At 37.6% G+C, this 21,646-nt stretch overlaps 1 protein-coding gene across 2 annotated transcripts; it reads left to right on the top strand.

The window, feature by feature from the left end:
* The first annotated feature begins 1,964 nt into the window (after positions 1–1,964).
* Positions 1,965–15,924, top strand: LOC149844531 (cytochrome C oxidase assembly protein). Of its 2 annotated transcripts, none has more exons than XM_089994744.1 (4): positions 1,965–2,267; positions 14,339–14,552; positions 15,101–15,227; positions 15,423–15,924. In XM_089994744.1, the coding sequence occupies exons 2-4, from the start codon at positions 14,365–14,367 to the stop codon at positions 15,504–15,506; spliced, it is 399 nt and encodes a 132-aa protein (XP_089850870.1). In that variant the 5' UTR covers positions 1,965–2,267; positions 14,339–14,364; the 3' UTR covers positions 15,507–15,924. The 2 variants fall into 2 exon arrangements, with proteins under 2 accessions (XP_089850870.1, XP_089850866.1); XM_089994740.1 differs by having other exon boundaries at positions 14,328–14,552.
* The last annotated feature ends 5,722 nt before the right edge of the window (positions 15,925–21,646 follow it).

Genomic DNA, 21,646 nt, shown 5'->3' with positions numbered 1-21,646 from the left:
ACGAGCATCTGGATTTTTAACCTTGGAAGTTCCAACTGTGCCCCCAGATGTTTTGTTCTAGAACAACCAAATAGTTTCAAGTATGAAATACAACTTTTTTATTTTATTTTATGCATCTCTTCAATATGCACACTTATGCAAGCATATACAAATCACCAAATAGTATAACTGTTGAAAAGATCTCTGTCCATTCAAACCTACTTTTATAAGCCACTTTTGTAGGTTAGATGATACAGTGTTAGGCAATGCTCGGACTGTACTTTCAGAAAGACTGTCATCATGGTCCAAAGATGCAGTAGAACATAGATATGAGCAATATGATATGGATCTTTTAGAAAGTTGAGACATCATCTAGCAAACAAATTCAGTTGCAGGTAGTTTGAAATTGGAAGCTTGAATTGCCTTCCTATTTATTCTGTGGAATACCTCTTTCAAACTACAAATTTGTATCATCACACTCTTGAACACCCATAAGTCTCACCAACGATATCGTTTAGCAGACAAATTTAGTGGTGGCAAGTTTGAAATTGGAACTTGAATTGCTTTGCTATTATTCTATGGAACACCTCTTTCAAACTAATTTTATATGACCAAACTCTTGAACATCCATAAGGCTCACCAAAAATATCCGTACATCATCAACAGTTGGATAATAATGACAGAGAAGAATTGGTCTAAACAAGAGTCCGGAGCGGGTGCAATATGATTGCACAAAAATTTGTCCATTAATCACCCGATTGCCCTTCATAAGTCTTGGGTCCCTGACAGACCCTATTTCATGATGGAAGGTGATCAGGTGTTTAATGCACAAATCAGTGTTGTTAAAAGCGCAAGGTGCTCCACTCAATATTTTGTTTTGAAAACCTAAAAAAACTAAAAAAATATCTAAAATTATAAATAAATAAAAAATTACTTTATTGATGAAGCAACAACCAATAAGAAATAGAAAATCTGGAATAAATACTAAAAAATATGAGATTAACATATACAAGTAACTAAGAAATTGAAAAACTAATTATATAACTGAAAATTATAATGTATTCTTCTTCTTTACTAAAAAAATATGAGATTAACATATAAAAGTAACTAAAAAACTGAAAAAACTAATTATATAACTGAAAAATATAATGTCTTCTTCTTCTTTACTTTAAAAAAACATATAACAGTAACTAAGAAACTAAAAAAACTAATTATATAATTAAAAAGTATAATGTTTCACACCTCCGGCTGGCGCCTTGAGGCGCGTCTTTTGTGCCTCAAGGCGAGCATTTAACAACACTGGCACCAATATCTGTGCAATCATTGCACCTGATCTTTTCACGTCTAAACAATGGCACTGATGGGCTGTTCAATTCTTGGTGAAATGTGCACTGGAAAAACAAATGGGCTATTAAAGATGAGATGGACAAGTAAGAACTATCATTTTTTGCCAAGCCTTAGTTCACTGGTTTAGTAGATTATATATTGGGTTTTCTACCCTCATTGTGTACAACCTTCATTTCCTCATTTTTTGCCTTATGCTGGCCACAGTATTTGCTATAATCTAAGATCTATTACTCTCTATTTTGTCAATGATTTTTTCATTTGCTTAGAAACAAAGAAAAATCAACAAATGAATAAATAAAATTATAATCCATTCCAAAGGAAATTTAAAAGGCATCTACTTACAACATTATAGAAGTCAACTCCATCGGATAAGGATTACACATGAGGACGGAACACGTGCGTTTTGGAACCTCAGGGAAGCGATAATTTTAAATGAGAAGTGTGCTTCCTATTAATGGAAAGCGCGCTTCCTCATTAACTGGAAGGAAGCTTCTCATTAATGAGGAAGCTCGCTTCCTGATCGAGTTTCTTGTTTTTGAGTGCTTGGACAGTTTTAGCCTTCGATGTTTTTATTACCGAGAAAAATAAAGGAATCTGTTTTGGAAAGAGTAAAATGATAATTTTGAGTTCTTGTGAAATATAAAATCCTCTCTCTCTCGCTCGCTTGCTCCTCCCTCTCCGGCGACCTCTAGCGTGCTCTGGCGGGCTCCGGCGACCACCATGGGTTTCTTTTTTCTCACTTCCTAAAGCCCCACGACCATCACCCTTTCCTTTTCTCACTTCCTAAAGCCCTACCACCACCAACCCTTTCCTTTTCTCCTCTCTCACCTCTTCCCCCCTTCCGATTCCCTTCCCGAACCCCTCTTCGTGATTCCACTTCTGATTCTATCTCCCCATCGTCTCCTCCAGGTGAACAACTTGAGAAGGCGAAACTTGCACAGGTTTTCCTCCATTTGTTCTTTTTTGTGTTTCTGTTTGCTCATATATAAAATCTTAGGTCCTTCCGAGGATGAGTTTGCGTCGTTGATGGTTGCCAACCACCCAAATTATTGTTGGTCTTATTGTGGTATACGGGATGTTCATTTTTTTTCTTTTTGTGCAAATGGATTTACATTTTGAGTTATTGTTATCGTGACATTAGGTTTGTCATCTTGGTATAATTGGTTCCTTGTGTGCATTAGGACATCTAAGTTTGTGAGGAAAAAGAACCTTTGTATGGATCCAGGTGATGGTAATTTTAGAAATTAGTTATAAGATGATGGTTTCAAACTTGGCCTGATTGTATATGGTATAGTGGAAGGGAATGGAGTGTTTTGTTTGAGTGACATCAGGAATCTTTCTTGTGGGCATTTTGAATAGGATCATAAGACTCATTTTATTGGGCGTGGAGAAAGAGAGGAACAATTTAGTATAAAAAACTGAATTGTAGGTTTTCTTCTAAATTTTTTAACCAACTATTAGTTTGCTTAACTTGGAGATAAGGTAATAGATGAAAATCACAAGGCTATCGATCATTTAGAAGGGATTTGAATGGAAGTAACCATTTATTTAGGAAACAGGATAGGTTAGGATATTACGTTGTTATTCACCATGGAATATTCCCAGTTCATTTCATTTATCTTGATACACGGATACTACTAAACACTCGTTAATAGGTGAGAGGGGAGAAAATGAAAGGGTTGGTGGTGGTGGGGCTTTAGGAAGTGAGAGAAAACGTGAGCTAAAAAAAGGCAGTCTTGGTACATGCGGAGGGAGAAGAGTGGAGGAGAAGGCCGTCGAAGGCCTCCAATCTTCGTCACCAGCACCACCAGCGAATAAGCACCTTCTTGAATACTAGCAAGTAGCAACTCTCTCTCTCTCTCTCTCTATATATATATATATATATATATATACGGTGGTGGTGGGGTTCAAAATAAGCTTTCTCGTCTAGCTAAGGATATCAAAGCTTGGCTTCATAGTCGTAAGGTGGAGAAATATCAGCAGATAGCCGCATGAGAACAAGAGATTTTTGCGTTGTATCAATCTATGTCTTCTCCTGACTCTCTTTCTGATTTGCAACTTCTCAGTCTCCAGGCCAGGTCCTTAAAATTAACTATGCTCTTGAAAAGCTAGAGGATCAAAGAGGAAATTCGTTGGAAGCAAAGGTCTAGGGTGAAATGGCTTGCGGCTGGTGATGGCAACACTAAATTTTTTCACTCATATGCTTCCCATCGTCATAGGAGGAAGGTTGTTCCTTCTATCTTCATTGAGGGTGTTTCTTATCTCAATTAACACGTTAATCTGACAATCTCGCTATACTTTAAGGATTTATATTCTGCTTCGTCAACTACGGAGGGTGTCTTTGGTAATATCCTAGTTGACTCAATTCAGTATGAGCAAGCCCGATCTATGCAAAGAAGGTTCTCTGACGATGAGATTTTTACGGCCATTAAGGATCTGTCGGGTTGGAAAGCGCCTGACATTGACGGGTTTCATGTCGACTTTTTTAGAATCTTTTGAGACTGTGTTAAATCAGACGTGGTGAGCATGTTTGATGAGTTTCATCATAACTCCAGACTGCCTTATCATTTGCATGTTGTTATTATTTCACTCATTCCGAAAGATGATGAGGCCACTGATATTTCTCGATTCCGACCAATCTCAGTTATGAGTGCTCTCTATCGGATGTTTGCCAAGGTTTTGGCGAATAGGCTGAAATCGGTGGCTAACCAGATTTTTTCAGACTCTCAGTTCACCTTTATCCGTAATAAGAGGGTCCAACACTCGTTCATCATGGCGTTCGAGGTTGTCCATTCCTTGCAGCATAGCGGTCAACCTTACTTTGTCCTTAAATTAAACTTTCATAAAGCTTTTGACTCTGTGCATTGCTCATTCTTATTTCAAATGTTAGCAGATTTCGGTATTGGTCGTCGTTTTTCTGGTTGAGTGAGAGAGCTGGTCTCAAATGCTCAGGCCATGTTAAATATCAATGGTATTAGAGGAGACTGGTTCAAGCTGGGGCGGGGTTTGCGGCAAGGGTGCCCCCTATCGCCTTTGTTGTTCAGTGCAGTTGCTGAGGGTCTTGCGGTCTTGCTTAAGCGGGCTGCTGTATCAGGTTTCATTGATCCTTTGCAGGTTTCTGACTTCCCGGGTCATATTCTTACTTATGCTGATGATATGATCATTTTTGGTCGTGCAAATGTTCAACAGATGCTTAGGTTCAAGCTTATCATTCAGTTCTTTCTCTCCCTATCTGGGCTTTCTTTAAATGAGACCAAATGCTCTATTACCATGTTCAATGTTAATGCCAATATGCTTGCAGCTGGAAAAAGAATTTTTAATTACACTATTTCTGACTTGCCTATTATGTACCTTGGCTTGCCGTTACAAGTGAAGCACCTCTTTTCAGCTGCTTGGGCTCCGACACTTCAAAAAGTGAAGTGCAAATTGCTTTCGTGGCAGTCGTCTTATCTCTCCAGCGTTGGCCGTCTAACCTTAGGCAGACATGTTCTTTCAACTATTCCAGAATTTTTCATGTCTATGTTTGTGATGCCTGTGGGAGTAGAGAAGCAGTTGACGCGCTTGCTGGCAGGCTTTCTATGGTCTGGGTGTCAACTCAAGGGTAAGTATCACTTGATTGGTTGGCGTTCGTGTAATGAAGTGCCAAATGAAAAGAGCAACGTCTCCAAGCGAAAGCACGAAAGCACGCACATACACAAGATGCCACTAAAGGGCAAAATAAACCACAAAAGTGGTCAAGCACAAAAAGAAGATAAAAAATATATCTCACTTCATAGAATGCTTCAAAAGAAGCTTAAGAAATACATGGGGCTGTGCCCCTTATTTATACACAGCAAGAGACCCAAGGAGGGGCTCCCATAGAGTCGTTGGAGCCCCCCAACGGTCATATTTATGACCGTTGGAGGGGTCCAACGACTCTATGTGGACCCCTCTCAAGTGAATAAAAACAAAAAAAAAAACAAAAAGGAAAATGAAAAAAGGAAAAAAGAAAAAGAGAAAAGCATATCAATGATATGCGTGTACAGGGTGAAATGACAGAAATACCCCTATCGGGTTTTACAAAATAAATATATATATATATATATATATTTATATATATAGATAGACACATAGACATATATATATTATATATATGTGTATGTGTTGTAATCTATGTATATAGATATATATATATATATAAATATACATCATATTTTAACACCCCCCCTCAAACACATGGTGAGATCACCGAGAGTTTGCTGAGGAGGAAGTAGAAGCGAGGCGAAGGCAAAGCTTTGGTGAAGAAGTCCGCCAACTGATATTCGGTAGGGACATATGGAAGTTGAATGGTGCCTCGTAAAAACTCATCTCGAACATAATGACAGTCCATCTCAATATGCTTCGTTCGTTCGTGAAAAGTGTGATTGCTAGCGATATAAATGGAGCTCTTGTTGTCACAGCATAGCTTTGAGGGAGTTGAGAATGAGACACCCATATCTTTAAGTAAGCTTCTTAACCATATAATCTCAGTGGTGGTAGTAGCCATCGCACGATATTCGGCTTCAGTAGATGAGAGAGAAACTTTACGCTGCTTTTTACACCTCCAGGAGATAAGTGACTCCCCAAGAAACACACAATAACCTGTGGTAGAAATACGATCATCGGGGTTACCCCCCCCAATCAGAGTCAGTATACGCAAGTAAAGTAAGAGGTGAAGAAGAGGATAAGAATACTCCCTTAGTTATGAAATCTTTTAGATATCTGATAATCCTCATTACTGCTGCCATGTGAGTGGTGGTAGGAGCAATCTGAAATTGGCTTGCACTATGAACTGCATGGGAAATGTCAGGTCTGGTAATAGATAAATATGTTAAGGATCCAATCAATTGACGATAAGGCGTGGGATCTGCTAAAGGAGTGCCATCATTGACTCTCATCTTGGCATTGATCACTTCTGGAGTCTCCACCCTTTTGTCATTTGTTAGCCCAGACCTAGCAATAATATCAGAGGCAAGCTTCATCTGAGATAGGACATACCCCTTGGGGGAGTATGCAACTTCAATTCCTAAGAAATACCTCAAAAAACCCAGATCAGACATATCAAAATTTTTCTTAAGAATATTTTTAATAAGATCAATACCTTTCTTATCATTACCTGTGATAATCATATCATCAACATATAATAACAAAATGGTTATGTATTCATTAGAAGATTTAACAAACAAAGCAGTATCAGTGTAACATGAGGAGAAACCATTATCAAGAACTACTTTGCTAAAAAGATCATACCACGCTTTTGGCGCTTGTTTTAACCCATAAAGAGCTTTGTTTAATTTTAGAATATTGCCTTTCCCAATTTCAAGACCCGGCGGAGGATCCATAAGAACCTCTTCACATAAAGTTCCATTTAAGAAAGCATTTTTAACATCAAGTTGGTATATAGGCCATTGTTTGATGGATGTTAAAGCAATTAAGGTTCGTACACTAGTCATTCTGGCCACGGGAGCAAAAGTCTCTTCATAATCAATCCCATATTCTTGGGCATAGCCTTTTGCTACCAAACGAGCTTTGTATCTTTCAAGAGACCCATCACATTTAGTTTTGACTTTATATACCCATCTACACCCAATTGCCTTCTTCCCTAAAGGTTGAGGAATAATGCTCCAGGTTTGGGCCTTGTTAAGAGCTTCTAGTTCGATTTTCATGGCTTCAATCCAATGTGGGTGATCTTTAGCTTCCTTGAAAGAGATAGGTTCGTGATACAAATGAATTAACATAAGACAGGCCCTATAATTCGGAGAAAAAGATTCATAGGACACAAACTTTTGTTGTGGCCTACTTGTACGAGAAGATCTCCTAGGTAGATTGTTGTCAGTAGATTCTTCTAAAGAGAAGTCTTGAGAGTATCTGTCAATAGCAGGTTGATGTTCGTTTCCTATCCGCCGGGTATAGACATTTATATCATTAAGGTTTTCATTTTGGGAGGTATTATCATGTTGTTGTATATCATTATAATGTGAAATTCCATCACAACTAGTATCACAAGAAATAGCCTCAGGAGACTCAATTCTAGGAGCTAAGTCAAATAGAAAAGAATAATCGATGTCTTCCTTAGATGTGTGGATATCGAAACCATTTTGTTCTTCAATAAAGTTTACATTTCTCGACACATATAATTTATTGTTTCGAATATCAAAACATCTATAGCCTTTTTGATTCTCACCATAGCCAATGAACACACATTCAATAGCTTTAGGTGACAACTTATCTTGTCCTAAACTAAGTACAAAACATTTGCATCCAAAGATTCTTAATCTATTAAAATCGGGAGTAATTTTAAATAATTTTTCAAAGGGCGAAACATTTTTCAAAGAGGAAGAGGGCATATGATTCACAAGATATGTTGCGGTAAGAAGAGCTTCGGCCCAAAAGTTTGTAGGAACACATTTAGACACAAGAAGAGTTCTTGTGGTTTCAATTAAATGCCTATGTTTCCTTTCCGCGAGACCATTTTGTTGCGGAGTTTTAGGACAAGATCGTTGGTGTAAAATTCCATTTGTTTTAAAATAATTTTGGAAGTCTTTAGACATATATTCTCCTCCTGAGTCGGATCTAAAAATGGCTATATTGTGTTGGAATTGGTTTTGAACAAGAGCGTGAAACTCTTTAAAATTAGTGAAGACATCAGATTTATTCTTGATAATATAAACCCATGTGTATCTACTAAAATCATCAATAAAAGAAACATAGTAAGAGAAGCCTCCTTTGGACATAACGGGTGCCGGTCCCCATACATCGGAATGCACAAGTTCAAAAGGCCTTTTTGACACAAAATTGCTATGAGAATATGGAAGAGAGTGAATTTTCCCAAGAATACAATCATTGCATGTAAATGTATTTGTATTACAAAATTTTTCCAAAAATGGAAAAAGGTACAATTTGGAAATACTAGGGTGCCCAAGTCTCTTATGCCAAGTCTCAATATCTTTGGATTGAACATGATTACAAAATGATTTGGATGGCAAAGACAAAAAATCCATATAGTAAAAGTCCCCTCTTCTATGGCCTTGCCCAATCCGCTTCCCGGACCGGAGATCCTGCACATAGCAATGGGTTGGTGAAAAAGAGACATTACACTCAAAATCGGTAATTTGAGAGACGGAGAAAAGATTTAGATTAAGTTTTGGAATGATTCGGATTTTGGGAACAAAAAATTCTTTGTTTTGGTCATAAATTTTCTCAAGGTTTCCAATACCCTCAACATTTAAAGAAGTTCCATCGGCGGTAGATACATATGATTTAAACTTATTGAGACTTGGTTTTGACAAAAGTGATGCATTTGGAGTCATATGGAAAGAGGCACCCGAATCAAGAATCCAAGAAGACATACCTGGGAATGAAGAAATGGCGGCACCGGAAGTGGAAGGTGAGGATGATGATGTAGAGGCGTTCATCTTCATAAATTGTTGGAGAGTTTCGGTTAGATGAGCGATGGAATCCTTTATGTCACCATCATTCTTTGAATCTTCATTGATGATTGGAGGAGTTTCTCCCACAGAAGCTACCTTCTTCTTGAATTTAGGGCAATCGGGACGAATATGGCCCGGTTCATTATAATTATGACAAATGATTTTCCTTCCTCCACCATTGTTCTTCCAAAAATGTGGTGGTTTATATGATCTTACATTGTTGCCGGGTCTAGACACGGCATGTACTTCATCAACATCCCTTTTCAAGGCCAAACGGGTTTCTTCTTGACATAAATCGGCCAAAATATCGTTTAGAGGAGTAGAGGCTCTATGAAGTAGAGATCCTCTAAGTTGTTCAAACTCGGGACGAAGCCCATGAATAAATTGAAAGAACCTCTCTTTTTCCATTTGCTCTTGTCTCATAGCAATAGCACTTCCTTCCCATTGCGGTTCGAGAAGGATAAGTTCATCCCATAAAGAGGATAGGGCACTATAGTAGTCCCTAATGCTCATATCACCTTGTTTGGTAGCTCTTACCTTTTCTTGAAGAAAAAAATGCCTAGCAAGGTCTCTTTGAGTGTGTCGCAATCTGGGCAAGCGGCTCCGGCGTGAGCCCATTTTATCTGTCTGATGTTCTTTTCTCTTGTGCTTTCTTTATTTGTTTTGGCTTTTGCTCTTGTTTAGTTCATGTGTTCAACATTTTGTTGATCTTCATGAGTGGTAATGTTGAATTACTTTCGTCTCTCTCTCTCTCTCTGTGTGTGTGATCGGGTCAGGGAAGACCATGAACGGAAGGTCTGATATGGGGACATAAAATGGGCTCCGGGTTTTGGTAGGATTTCGGTGCAACGGTTCAACTAGGTTTCACAGGAACCGCGACGCCTGACGCGTAGCACCGTTTGGAACAAAGGTCTTTTTAAATCCTCGACATTGAGGAAGGTTTTGGGAACCCTCCCCAATGCACGGTTTTGACGCCAAGGTTGTTTTTTCAACACCCTCCATCCGAAGCCTACCTCGACGCCCATCACCATTCCGACGAACCCTCCCAGTAGCATTCTCACTGCTAGTGATCTCACTCCCGGTAGGATTTAGTCTCTGCTTGTACACCGCCCTCCATGAGCTAAGGAAGAGGGCAAGGAGGCCCAAGCAGAACATATTCAAGGTACTCTCTCTCTCCAGAAAAGGGGCTGCCGACTGGCTCCTTTTCCGGTCGACCCCTCTCTATTCCTGTCTCTCTTGCTGTCCGGACAAGGGGCCAGCGGTTATCCCCCTCTCTCTGATACACGTTTCACCTATCTGAAGAAACAGAAAACAACTCCTGAACAATTTTAGCATCAAGTGAAAATGTATGTGCAAAAATTGAAAATATTTCTAAATTATCACATACAAAGAAGAGCCTGTGATTGATGGTGCCTTTAATTGTCTGACTTGTTCATGATTATTGAGATTTGTATATCGTGTGTATGTAGTTGTGATTATGTATGTGTAGTTTGTACTGGATGCATAAAAGATGAACTGAAATGTGCTGTAAAAATCATTTGTATTGGGTATCTATATATATCGGGTAATATTTGTTTTGTGTTTCTCTCATGTGAGTTTTACTGAAATCAATACTTTTTTGTTACCTGGCATGTTGAATGAATGAGCATATTCCTCAAGTATGGCTGGGAAAGATCCTTAGCCACCATAATGTGTTGTGGCATCGAGCAAGGTGTTTGGGGGTGTAGCCATGAACGCCATGATGGATTTTTAGTTTTGGCAGTGTAAAAACGATATGGGATTTTGAGAGATGATGTGCCATGTGTCATTCTATGTGGATATTATGTCATTGCTCGTTATCAACTTATCAACAACATTCTTGTTCATGATACAAATACGCAAAGAGCCTATTTATGATGAATATCAACATGAGTTACTACCCAATTAATGAATCATACACATTTTGGTGTCAATTTGACACGTCAATATTATTAAAGTCGGAGGCACAAACATCCATGGGGAATTAGAATCAAACAAAAAATCTATAACATCCATGGTAAATTAAATTTAGATGAAAAATCTGCACTAACATCTTACACAAAGGTTTATGGAAAGATGCATTGGTGGCATATTGCTGATTAACAACTGCAATGTGACTCAACCTATAGCAAGAAAAATATGTATTTTGCTCACCAAAGGTTTCCCAGTGAACGCCCTATTGCTATTATGTGTATCCTGTGGCCACAATTAAGAGGTCTTCACTTTAGAAACCCATTTACATGCTGGTAGAATTACCCTAATAAGATAAACTTGATCAAATGTTTCATTTCCATTGAATTAGTTGGTGATCTTTTAGTTAGCTTTGTTCAGTCAAAATTGCTTCAAAGCTTATAGAAAATGTGACTTTTTGATCCATGTGAGAATATGACTTGTCTAAAATGGTAATAGGGAGGGCATACTGATGGAGTCTTGGGATCTAGCTTGCAAGTTAAACTAGATGAAGAAAAGGAAGATAACAAGTGATCAAAATTGGAAGGTTGATAAAAAAAGTCAAAAGTGGTGCTAATCTGTGTTACTCCTAGAGGTCCAACTTATTTATCACTGTCCAGTTGTGTTCGACACCAACAGTGACAATCCCTAACATGGCTATTTTCAAACTTCAAAGTGTCCAACACTATTGAATACACTTAACATTGTGTGAAGTGTCATAGATTCCATGTCTGGTGTATGGACACTTGAAAACTTGTGTTTAGTACATTATGAACTTTTTTTATTTTATTCTCCAAGTAGTAATTATATTGTGAATGATGTCTACCTCTAGACCAAAAATGCTCTTTGGTTTTATTCTTTAAAAGAACCTAAGAATTCTTCACCTAAACTTCAGTGATTTTACAACTTGTGATTTCTTTTATATTTTTTCCTTCTCAACATGTTTGACACTTTGTACTCGTGTCTGACACTGACACACATATCAGTGTCCAGGTAATATAGGTGGTAAATGAATAAGCTCTTTCATGACAAGTAGTGCACCAAAAACTCATGACTGGATTTGAGGAATGCTTCACCTCTTGTAACAAGGGAGGAGAAACAAAGCTGCTGCACACAAGAGCTACAGTGGTTATAGTGAAGTAAACTTACATGTAAAAGCCTAGTGGGTGAATCATCTGCAAGACAGTAATGCAAAATGTACTAACTTAAGCAGTGGATGTTTGACCAAAGGAGCAGGAACAACAGGTTGTCCTCTCCCAGCGCAATAGTTCCTCACACATTTCACCACTCCACCAGAAATTCCGTCTGCACAGCTGAAAATTTTGAAGAACAAAGGATCTTTTTGCAATGTGCATATGCTTTCATTATGCTGATCTGTTTATTGAGGTTTAGCATCGGCGAAGAACCCTTAGTTTGAAATCAGTTTTGAAGCTGTGATGCAAACTGAATTTAGAAAAAGCATTGAGAGGGCTGACTTTCCTGACCTCAGGATGGGTGAGAGCTCAAGACTGGACTAAGATAAGTTGGAAATTTGAGCTCCTAGTTGTAGATCCTGATACACCTAGGATCCCGCATTCCCACTACCCAGCAATATTACCTTACCATTCTTTGCTAGGTCCCTTTGTTGGTTGGCCAACTGTGTATGATATAACCATTTTTGAAGGGCATCAGCCCCTTGTATAAGAATGCACAAGGGAATTATGTCCCTTGCTCATGCCGAATCAAGGCGACTCCTTGGCGGTAGGAGGTGTCAATGGGTTGGGTTTACCCGGACCCGACCCAGACCAAACCCTATAAGGTCCAGGTACGGTGACAAATAAGAAGACCTGAGTCTGGACCCGAAGGTCTGATTAATACATGGACCCAGGTATAGTTTGTGTAATTTTATACCATGCCCGGGCCTGACCCGAATCCCGATTAAGATCCGCAAATTTTTAATGTAAAAACGATAAAAAATCTTATTTTACTGGTTATGGTCCAAGTCTGGTTCATGTAGTTCTTATCGGGTCTGGGTATGGTTTATCTTATAGTAGACCTGATTAGACCTGGGTCTCGACCCGATACAATACCCGAAAATCTGGTCCAAGTCTGGTTTCACCTTAGTCCGAACCAAACCCGACCCGTTGACACCCCTACTTGGGGGCAAGGGGTGCGCCATGAGTTCACACCGCCAGGAAAGTGACCGTAAGCTATGTAGTCAAAAGAGCCGACTAGTTGGCCTAGGCGTAAGTAAAACGCCTAGCCTTTGCAATTCTTAGGTGGGTACCTTAAAAGGTATCAATTTTGCTGATTAGGCATCAACTAAGGTGCCTAGTCAGTGACTAATCTGCCTCGCCTAGGTGCAAGGGCAGTTTAGGCATTTATTATTGTCATTATTTCATATATATATATATATATTCAAAACTATACAAAGGAAGGGGGTTAATTCTAAATGATTATGTTTTGATGAAATTTTCTGTTAAAGGCTGAAAGTGAGATATATGTGTGGTTTTTGTAATTTTTTCTATAAAAGCTTGAAAGCATGTTTTTAGTGTGACTGATGATGTACTTTGTTATTTATATATGTATTTGTTGTTGTGCTTCTATGATTTTTTTTGTGAAAGGCGAAAAGTGTTATTTATATATGTATGTGTTGTTGTGCTACTATGATTTTTTTTGTGTAAGGTGAAAAGTGTGTGTATCAGAGTTGCCAGTCGGGAAAGCAGAAGCAGAAAGAGAGGCATTTTCAAAATTTTAGGAAGCGGGAAGCGCGGGACGACTTAGAAGCGAATCAGGAAACTTCTCGGAAGCGACTTAGGAAGCGAGGGGGAAGCGAAAAAAAAGAAAAAAGAAAGAAAAATAAAAACACGAAAAAATGAAAAAAGAAGGGGAAGCAAGCTTCCCCTAATTGGGAAGTGTGGCTTACCATTTTTTTTTGGCGCTTCCCAGCACGTTTTGGAAGTGCCACATTTCTTGCTTCCGAAAAATGCATTGTGGAAATGCGCTTCCCCATGCCGTATATATTTTTATTATTCTATGAATAAAATGTGTGTGTTTGTTATAATCAATTTTTATGTGTAAGGCTGAAATCATGTTTTGTTGATTATACTTAATATGTTATGAATAATTGTATATATATATATTTTATATACATATATATTTATATTCTGGTTATATATTTTGTGAAAGCATGTGTAATTGTGGACTTTTCGATAAAAACAACTTATTACCAAAAGAATTAAACATATATATATATATATATATATATATATATATATATATATATATATATATATATATATTAATTAAGGTACCAACTAGTTCGATTAGTCCTGCTTAGTCCTCTACTAGTCTTTTTAGGGGTGTACCAACTAGGCACCATCTAGTGCTTTTGACTACATAGACCGTAAGTATGATGGGCATAGCCTGCGCAACTAGGCCTCTGATCTCGGGGGGTGGTTTCCCCATTCCTCATGGAAAAAAACTGATTATTTTCTTACAAAAATGATCTATTTTAGTTTATAAGCGTTAAAAATTTTCTTGTGAGCTTTCTGTTTGAATTTAATATCTATGACTCTTAACATAAGTTGAAATGTTTGATGTTAGTCCTGTTTCAGGGTCAAGTGGTGGATGGTGGTGATTGATGATGAGTAATTCTTTGGATTCTGCTAACAAAGTTGGCTTAGCATTCCCTGGTTCTGACAAGATAAAGGAATCAGCTGCAGCCTTTAAAAGATGGGGCCGTAGAAGTCCATTTCTTAGATATGGTCTTCCACTTATTTCACTTACTGTCTTCGGTGTTGTGGGCCTTGCTCAACTTCTACAAGGGAGGCAAGTAGTGATCTTTTGTTTCCTCTCTCTCTCTCTCTCTCTCTACAAATTGCTACATGTTTCTGCTGGGTCTTGAGGGTGTTACTAAATGCATAGGAATCTTCAAAATTCTCCTTTATGTTGTGGAGGTACAGCAGTGGGTTTCTGAATGAACTCACGCAACAGTTAGACAGTGGTAGTGTCAACATGATACAATCATACAAGTTATCATCCATACAGATGATGACTGAAATTCTCAGGAATTCAATAGTGTTCAATTGTACTAGTTCCAGGGTACGAGTTTTGGCCAATTTGTTCCTTTTTTGGTCAACCTACATGCTGATTCAGTTTGTTCCTGAATCCCTGAGTTGATGCACGATCTGGTCTGTCTTTTGAGTTCATACAGTAGGGTACATGCACTATATACCTCCAAAAGTGCAATTTTTTATTTCTTAGGCTCAAATTAGCTGTCAATTTTTATCCAACTAGCAATCCCTTTGTCTCGAGTTAATGTTTCTAGGTTGAGGGATTGGGTTTCTTTCTCACTAGAGGCCTTTGCTTTCATCCAGTAAGGACATGGATAAGGTGAAGGATGACAGTGCATGGGAAATTATTCAGACTACAAAGGCATTGTCGAGAACTGGACCTCTGGAAAATTTGAAACCTAAGAAGATTTCACTAGAAGAGGAATTGAAGGTATGTATAATTTTGCAGATTGATGGGCTTTATTTTCTTCTCCTTTATTTATTATTAAAAAGTTAGTTTGCTATGTTCTCTTCCTCCTTTATTTATTGTGATCGTGGTGGGGTTTTTCTTTTTTTGTGGGTGGGGAGGGTTGGGGTGCAAAGGTAATGCGTAAATTTGTATAATTGCTTTGTTTCTTGCATACAGGCCCTGCAGGAGAAGGTGGACATAAACAACTATGAGTATAAGAGAATTCCTAGACCAAATGTGGTCCAAACAACTAAAAGCTAGTCAACTTGATAAATATCTCATTGTTTTCTGTTGTTCCTTGAGAGGGGAAGACTGCAATGTGTTTGGTTTTCCATTACCTTTACTGCTGCTCATAAAGGAAAATCGTCTTATAATTCGGAACTAAGGGAATTTGAGATGAGTGGTCATGTAGTTCATCTTATGGCTGATCACTGTACCATTTAAAGATCATTCTCAGTGGAAATCTTCATGCAGTTTTGATAGATATGCAAGTGACGGTTCACCTTTGTTTTGAAATAGCTAGACTTATTCATGCTAGGAGTAAATATGAATATTCTTTGTAGCAGGTCCATGGAAGAAGAGCATGTTGATCAAAGCTTATATTATTTTATATAATAAATTTGTATGGTCTTCAACGCTTAATGTAGTTATCTTGTTTAATGATTGTGCTGTTTCTGAATTGTTGGTCTGCATAATCTGAACAATGTTGTTGGAGCCTTGCTAGTAGGTCTGAGTTGCCAGCCACAGCTTATCATTTATCTGTCTATGCCATAACCACGAATTACCATGAACATAACCAGATTGGACTTGCTTATTAGAGGGACAGTGTGGTTTTGCCATGTAATACTGTCAAGGGCAGTCATGCATTTGTGAAAAGGTTTAGTTGAGTTCTGGAAAAAGTGTGCAACTTTATAATTGGTAAATCACAATTGCAGCAACTTTGATTTCACAAACACGTACGCACACACAAACAATGTTTTTACGTGGGAATTGGTAGGTCTTAAACAATTTACCCTCCTGTCTTAAACCATTTCAAAAAATGTTATGTGCAAGTGGTTTTTGCTTAATCAGAACCCATAGATGAGTTTATCATTGATGACTTATTAAATAACATAAGATCAAATTTTATCTACCAAAAGTTTTTTTTTTTGGCTTCAAACAAAAATATGTTCCTTTTATATTTTTAAGTTTGTAATATAATCCAGTTGGTAATTAGGTATTTTGATTGGTATGGCATGTCTGACATAAAGCGTGTTCATTTTGCCAAGATGAAGTGAATAGGATCTGCCAAGAAATATTGATGGAGTGTCCAACACAACTTAGGGCGTCTAGGTGAACCACCCATCACTCAGTAGGCAGTCATGAAGCAGAAGTTGAAGGAAAAATAGGAACCCTAGCTGGTTCTTCCCGAAATGCGTTGAGGCGCAGCAGTTGACTGGACATCTAGGGGTAAAGCACTGTTTCAGTGCAGGCTGCGGGAGCAAATGGAGACCAACTCTGAATACTAGATATGACTCCAAAACAAAATAATAAGGGTCAAGATCGGTTAGTTTGGTGATATCTATAAGAACTCATCTGAACATTGAATTGCCTAATTGAATTCATGTTACCCCAAAGTTTCATGATTCTAGAAAATCGGTGGCGGGGTGGTGGTTGGTCCAACATGGCAAATTCTTCTATGGAGTTTTGATTCCAACACCTGATCCGCTTGTTATTCTAGTTCTACCAAATTAACTTTGCACATTGTAGACATGCAATGCATGTTCAATGGTATGATTCATATATTCATGTTTGTCATCCACGACTCTTCCACCAATGGTTCCAATCATATGATAAACACTCGCTTTTATTTCTTCAAGGAATAAAACCATTTATATTAAATTCAATACTGAATCTAAATCTGATTATTAATTGGATCCTATTTTGATGACCGAATCCAACTAAATGGATTTGAATTCGTGTCGAATTCTACTTACATCCGTCTCGTTGACAACCCTACGTGCACTATTGTTTGCCGATGCTGTTGACTGGATCGGGTCTGACCAGATCCAAATCAGATAACAGCGTAAGACATAAATGGGTTTGATTTGATTATCAAGTCAGACCGGTACAAGTACGGGACAGGTTTATCCCAACCTGGCCAAATAACAACCAGTAAAGTGCCCATATCTTACTCAAATCATGTCAGGTTAATAAAATGAATCCCCAGATGCAATCATTATAAATTAGAAGGTATTTAAAATTATATTTACTCCAAAAAGTACATATAAAATACTCAGGTCAGCCAGGTCGGTTTGGATATCTTAGCAAAATTATATCCCAAACCTGGCCCACATGGAAATTCAGGTAAAAATTTTCTATGCCCATACCCAGATATTCAGGTCCGGTTTGGGTTGGGTATCCAACAAAAACCCACCCTATTGACAGCCTTATAGGCCCTTCTTTTTCCTTTAAAAAAAAATAGATCAGATCTAGATTGAGATCCAACAGAAATACTATGTCAGAATCATGAGAAAAAATGAGATATTTGATTGGCTAAAGTAGGGACATAAGATCCAGTCCTGTTCTGATTATCCAGGAACTAAGTCTGGTAAATGAGCCAAGGGATCCGAGCTAATTGGGTTGTTCAGGCTCGGCTTGTTAAGGGTACACCCCTGTTTGGGCTTGGCTCATGAGCTCGTCGCAAGCTGAGCCGAACCTAAGCTCATTATGAGCAGATCAAGATTGAGCTGACTCATTTTCTAAAAAAATTGTTTTTTGTTTCTTTTAGAGCTTGATAATATATAAAGTATGTATATAATATATGCATAGATTATGCACATTATATATAATATATATTATAAATATAATATGTAAAACGAGCTGAGCTTGTTATATTCATGCTCGCTCATTTACCTAAACGAGCTAGCACCAATCTCAATTTCTGAACCGAGCTGAGCTGAACAGCGAGATGCTCATCTCGTTTCTCAGCGCTACCCCAAACTAGCTTGGACAGGCCAAGGGTTCCTCCAATTCAGACCTGGACCTGGGCACATTTGGATCAATAGTCCTGACCCTGATCCATTGTCAAATTTTTAGGACCGTAGTGAAAAAAATTAAATGACAATATTTATCAGGAAATTATCGGGATATTTCCAAAGTAAAAAAATCACAATATTTTAAAAATATGCTAGAATATCACTTTTTGTTGGTACCAAATGTATTCTGGTGTTGTGACTATGATTAGGGTGAGGAATAGACAATATGACAACATATTAAGAATGCAATAAGTTTCTGTCCTACTTTTGGGTCCATGATTGAGTACATAATGACAGTATTATACTTGAATAGGATAGTCTGAGGTGGGACCCAGTCAGGCTGGTGGTGGTCCTGGCCCACTGGGCAGTAGTGATAATGACTAGACCAGCCTGCCAGGCTTTGCCCAACTAACCCACCCGAGCCTGTCTCTACACAAACCGAACCGGTTCACCACCACTGAGTCGAGTTGATGGGAGGTCGCCGTTATGTTTCTTTTCGGGGAAATTTCTATGTAGAGGACAGCCTTTGGCTCCTAAGTTCCTAACCCCAGAAGAAGGCCTCCAGTTTTCTGAATTTCTGGTTATGGGGTGTAAATGGATTAGGATCAGATGTGGCCAATATCATGGATTTGAATTGGGATTTTGATGGTGAGAAACTCATACTATATATATATATATATATATATATATATATATATATATATATATATATATATATATATATATATATATATATATATATATGAGTAATGCGCTCGTTCTGCCCTGTTAGGCCCTTTCAAAAATCATAGTTTTTGGTATTTCTCTCACATCTAATACCATAGATATGATTTATAGGTTTTGTTTAGTGGAACCTGCTTTTGATCACCGGAATCTGACCTATATACAGGTTCTTCTGGTGATCCAAAATCAATGGCTAGGAAGGTATCAAATTTTTTTGGCTCATAAAACTACATTTTTTCATCGAAAAACATGATCCAAGAGTCTATTTTCACTAAATTGAGCATGTAAAACACATCTAACAGTTCAGATCTATCATAAACACTTCAAACTATGAGGCCTAACGGGGCAGGCAGAACAAAAAAGTGGCTAATATGTTCAGTTCTCTCTCTATATAGAGAGAAAGTGTGATGGGTAGGTGCTAAATGAGTTTTTCAGGCTTATTTTATTTTATTTTAAAATGCTGGCCCTACAGATGTGATCTATAAACTTGATATTATAAGGATCAGTGCTTGAAGTGTTCAATTAAGACACATGGGTGGGTTTTTAATTATAAGGTTGAAGTCCAAAATCTTTGTAAAATTTTGAGGCTCCAAATATCAGAATTTTCATCTAAACACATGATCCAGGTATGGATTCCTAGTAAATCCACCATGCCCAACACATTTATAGGGTCACAACTGCAAAAAAAATACACTGAAAGAGCAGAAAAACCCCATTTATTCATATCATTTAGCACCTACCCATTTATCTCTCTATCTTTCTTCCATTGTTTTTTTCACAGTTCTGACGGGGCATGGTCTATTTACAAGGAATCCACACTTGGATCATGTGTTTTTGATGAAAAAAATGATATTTGGAGCTTCAAAAATGTACAAAGATTTTGGACCGTTGATTTTTCAAACGTTACAAAAGCCCATCCATGTGTCAGATTTGAATACTTCAAGAGCTGATCCCTATAAAATCAATTTCACAGATCACATCTGTACGGTCAGAATTTAAAAATAAAATGAACAAAACCTGAAAAAGTCATTTAGCACGTTTCATTCAGCACAGACCCATTACTCTATATATGGGTTCAAATATCCATCAAATTTGGATATCAGTCCGATTCATTAGCATAAAATCAAGACCATATTCACATTTGATTATCTTACCTAATGCAACTAATGACATCCCTAACATGAGCCTGATATCAGATAAAATTTCGCTCATTGACATCCCTAACATGAGCCTTTATCTTATTAAAAACTGCCAAGCAGAGGCCTCAGATTAACATCCATCGTTTTGGGAAACGTGATTCTGTTGAGTTTTCTATATTGCGTTCTGGATTTGGATAATACTTGTTTTTTTTTTCTAAAGATTAGCCCCACCAGTTACACAACATACCATTGAGTTTTGAACTTACAGCGTCCCAACACATGGTGATTTGCACTAACAGATCCTACCAAAAAAGCAGAGCCCCTTACTTGTTTACCCTAATAAAAGAAAAGGGTAAGTATTATTTTGAACATTTAAGGTATTATTATCATTTAAATCAATTTATTTCATCGCCCTACCTTCTTTTGCAGCATAATGCTGCTTTTAATCAAATAAATTTTCATTTATTCTAAAAAAAAAATTATCTGATACTTGAGTTAATGTTCAATGTCAAGAGTAGGTCTCTGTATGTCAGTTTCAAGAGAAGCATAGGCTCTTATCAGCAAATTCAAAAATTTGAGGCCTTTTTCTGGGTTGGAGGCAAAAACTTGGCCATAGACTACATGTTGTGTTAAAAAAAAAACTTGACACAAGTCTTAGTCTTGGAATTTTCTTGGCAAGGAAAAATCTTGTCATAAATTAAGAAGTAAAAAAAACCCTTCAAAATCACATATAAAAAATATATATAAAAAAATATTACAAATGGTAAAATATTCAAAAGATGTTGGTATCGTGATTGAGTTAAAAGCACAGTAATTTCAAGACTGATGATAGTTTGAAAATATCGTGGTTTCTATCAGGATGATATCGTCATTTGAGATAGTAAGCGGTTTGATCGCAATAGTTTAAAAAAGTTTACTATCTGTGTGGCTATGGTTTTGAATATGTAGAGCCTTTTTCAAAAAAAAAAAAAAAAGGAATATGTAGAGCCCACAAAATTTGGTATAGTTGGTGCATGTCTATATTAATAGGAATGGGATGCAAATGCCAAAATTCAGATTCAGGATGAAAAATTTTCATTTTTTTGGCTATTCTGGATCTAATTCTGATCCAAATCTCTACGTACTTTGCTGTTCCCGATTTGAACCGTTTGCATCCCTGTATGTTCAGACCCTACACGAAAAGTCAATAAAGTCTCATTTGAATCCCTTGGATTTGATTCTCTTTGCGTAGGGTCTGAATATACAGTTCGGATCCGGAACAGCCAAGTACATAGAAAACAATCAATGGATGACCCTTTTTATCAGAGTTTTTAAATCATTCATACAAAATCCACCATTTTGAATGCCCCCGGATTTCGGTATGGAGCCCATGTTGCATCAGCATTGCCCTACACTCTTGAGTTTAAGGCATTAAAACATGCCCTATCCTACACACAAATGCTAGGTTGCATCTTTTCAATCAGACCATATAGATGTATTCAAAATAGTATATTTGATAAGAATCATGCTTCATATCATATTT

The sequence above is a fragment of the Nuphar pumila genome, chromosome 2, assembly GCF_984573655.1.
Source record: "Nuphar pumila chromosome 2, dmNupPumi1.hap1.1, whole genome shotgun sequence".
NCBI classification, from domain to species: domain Eukaryota; kingdom Viridiplantae; phylum Streptophyta; class Magnoliopsida; order Nymphaeales; family Nymphaeaceae; genus Nuphar; species Nuphar pumila.
Note: the sequence above shows the minus strand (reverse complement) of the source record. Positions and strands in the feature narration are given on the sequence as shown.